The following is a 3141-nucleotide window of genomic DNA, read 5'->3' as shown; positions in this document are numbered from 1 at the left end:
GCCGGCGACGCGCGAAAACCAGCCGCTGATGGTGCTGCTGGGGTCGGCGTCGTTGACGCCGCCGAGGTGTGACGCCTTGCCATCGATGGCTGCGGCGTCGGCCGGGTCGAGCGACAGTCCTGGGATCGCGCGGTCGGGACCGACGCCGGGACGCATGGCCGATGCAGGCGAGCCGTACTGCATGAGTGACCCTGTCTCGGCAGCGTGAATCGACGGCGTGCCAATGGCCGTGCTGGCGTCACCAAACAGCGAGTCCATCTCCTCGAGACGGACACCACATGTTTCGGGGTACACAAAGTAGACTTGAGACGGTCAGTGTCCATGCGCGCACGACATTGTAGAACAGAAAACACTCACCGACAACGAAACTGACGACGCAGAAGAAGGCGTGGATCAGGTACATGCGCCACTTGATCCATTCCTGCAGGATGGGGGTCATCTCGCCGACCAGCCAGTTGAACGCCCAGTTGGTGGCCGTCGACAGACTGGCACCCTTGGAACGGATGCTGAGCGGCAGAATCTCGGGCGGGTACAGCCAGGGGATCGGACCCCACGAGTAGCCAAAGGCTGCGTTGTAGATCATGACGAAGATGACGACGCACGTCGGCGTCCACGACACGTCGAGGTAGATGAAGTACGAGATGAGCGATAAGGAGACAGCCATCAGGATGGCACCGCTGAGCAGGATAGGCCGGCGTCCCCACCTGTCGACGAGGTACCACGGGGGGATGGTCGACAGGAAGTACGTGATGCCGTTGATGCCGGTCATCAGCACAGCGTCCTGTCCGACCCAGCCGGCCGACTCAAAGACGTAGGGCGCGTAGTACGAGATGACGTTGATGCCGTTGAGCTGGGCCAGGCCCTGGGCGGACATGGCGATGAAGACACGGGTGCCGTAGCGGCGGAACATCTCGGCGTAGGAACGCTCGCCTTCCTGGCGCTGGAGCAGGACATTCATCTTAATCTCACGGAACTCCTCACGGGCCTTGGGGTTGTGAATGTCACCCTTGCCGTACAGGTCAGCAATGACAATGATGCCCTCTTCGTCACGGTCGGTATCGAGGAGCCATCGGGGCGACTCGACAATGATCAGGCTGCCGAAGCCGAGCAGGGCGCCCATGATACACTGCATCATCAGCGGAACACGCCAGGACATGTCGCTCTGGATGAAGCCGCAGAAGTAGTCGACCCAGACCGACGTGGCGTAGCCGATGATGTTGCCCGAGAACTCAATGCAGGCCAGCTTGCCACGGTTGTGAGGAGGGGAGATCTCGGACTGGTACACGGGCACGATCGTCGACAGGGCACCGACACCGAAACCGGCAATGATGCGGCCGAGCATCATCATGGGCATGCCGTTGGCCATGGTCTGGAGGGCACCACCGACGAAGAAGATGATGGAGCCGTAGAAAATGGTCTTGCGGCGGCCTATGATATCACCGACGCGACCGACAATGAGGGAGGAGATGAAGGCGCCGATCTCGAGGATGGCCACCATGGTGCCGACCTCGGCTCTCGAGGGATCGTGGAAGTAGGCCTTGAAGAAGGGGCCGCTAGTGGGGGGGCGTCGTCAGCAATGGACAGAAACGAGGAGGATGGGGTCAGCAGAGGGGCATGTTGTACGTGATGATTCCCGACATGACGCCCTGGTCATATCCGAAGAGGAAGACGCCTAATGACACGAAGATGCTGGTGAAGTACACCAGGGCCTTGCCGGTGAGGCCATGGACGGAGCGTCCGCCGGTCATGATGAAGCCGAGGGCGCGGAGGGTGAGGGTGGGACGAGGTTTCTGGATGCGAGGGACCTCGATGGCCTCCTTGTCAACGGGGCCCGGTCTCGAGGGGGAACGATGGGCGTGTCCCGCGGGCGGCTGGATGCGGACTCGCTTTTGCGGGTTGTGGCTCTTGGTGTGTCGTCGTGCTAGGCCAGCGAGCAGCTCGTCATCGGCGTCGTGGTCGAGCTGGAAGCGCAGGGGATCCTCGTCGCCGAGCTGCTCGGCAATGTCGCCCGTGTCGGTCCAAGAGGATTCGGAGCCGGACGCAATGGCCTTTTGGTCGTAGTCGTGGCCGTGATGGTGTTGGTGTTGGTGGCCGCGGCCGTGACGGCGGGAGGGAGGAGAGTCGGGGTCGGGGCTCTGGTGGGCACCCAGCAATGACGTCGCCTGTTCCTGGTCCGAGCGAGAAGGCAGGGTTCGAAGGGGGATGTTGGAGGGAAGACGGGCGGACTGTGAAGAGGGAATCTTGGGCGGTGATGGGGCTGTATGGCAGCAGCTCCCTTCCGCTCGAAAGATTGGGGGTTGTGAAAGGGGCGGGGTGGAAGAGGAAACGAAAGGAATGCGGCCGTTTATGTGAAGCGAAGATGCAGGCAGGCCGACAAGCAGAAAGACAGGCTGAGAGGCTGGCTGAAGGGTGAATCAGGGACTGATTGAGCAGGAACTGGGTCCGACCGGCATCTGGGTGGAGGCAGGCGTCAGCGTACAGCAACAGCAGGAGGGCAGGGCAGGACAGCAGGGAAGGCAGCAGCACTGGGTTGGGGGTGGGCACTGGGCAGGCACCGCCGCTGGGCTCCAAGGATGGACACTGTCTGCCGCACGGTAGTCCCAGATAACGGCTGTTGGGCCGTCAGAACCGTTGAGTGTGTGTGTGTGTGTGTGTCTCTCCCCTCCTCTCTCCGAGATCTCAGAGATCCCTCCAGAGATAAGGGGAGCCTCCGCGCCTGGGACCTGCCCGTCTCGACTGACCCAAGGACAGTGCGAGGTGTCCCCCGCGCCAAGAGACCACTGTAAGGCTGAGCGAAGGCCGGTGCGGGGCACCGTGTCTTGGGCGACCTCTCAGCAGGCTTACACAGCACCCAGAGGGCTCAGCAGACTGCTCTTCCCTGGAAAGTGCCCAGAGGACAACCTTTTCCAGGCTGCACGCCTGGTGCACGCTCGAACGACCATCTGTCTCGAGGGCCCAGGACAGGCAACTGGCGCGCGTCGGGAGACAAGGAAATCCAGGACAGTCAGACACACAGAAGGGAAGGGGGAACGGAGAAAGGAAAATGTGACAGGGAATCGAACACGATGTGACGGAATCGACCATTCGATCAGATGCACATCCAACACCCCGTCTTTTTTTTCCCCAGCTCCTCTGCCTCGA

The 3141-nt window shown here is 61.7% G+C and overlaps 1 protein-coding gene across 1 annotated transcript in view; it reads right to left on the bottom strand.

Moving 5' to 3' along the window:
* The window catches only part of VDBG_03014 (sugar transporter STL1), a gene marked incomplete at both ends in the record, with an annotated part of 2864 nt that extends 411 nt beyond the window's left edge, over nt 1-2453 (bottom strand). The window contains 4 exons of the mRNA XM_003006829.1: nt 20-302; nt 358-1553; nt 1624-2390; nt 2448-2453. Coding sequence (XP_003006875.1) covers nt 20-302; nt 358-1553; nt 1624-2390; nt 2448-2453 — 2252 coding nt within the window. The remainder of the gene's footprint in view (nt 1-19; nt 303-357; nt 1554-1623; nt 2391-2447) is intronic.
* Between the last annotated feature and the right edge of the window lie 688 nt (nt 2454-3141).

Source organism: Verticillium alfalfae, genomic scaffold, assembly GCF_000150825.1.
Source record: "Verticillium alfalfae VaMs.102 supercont1.3 genomic scaffold, whole genome shotgun sequence".
Classification (NCBI taxonomy): domain Eukaryota; kingdom Fungi; phylum Ascomycota; class Sordariomycetes; order Glomerellales; family Plectosphaerellaceae; genus Verticillium; species Verticillium alfalfae.
Note: the sequence above shows the minus strand (reverse complement) of the source record. Positions and strands in the feature narration are given on the sequence as shown.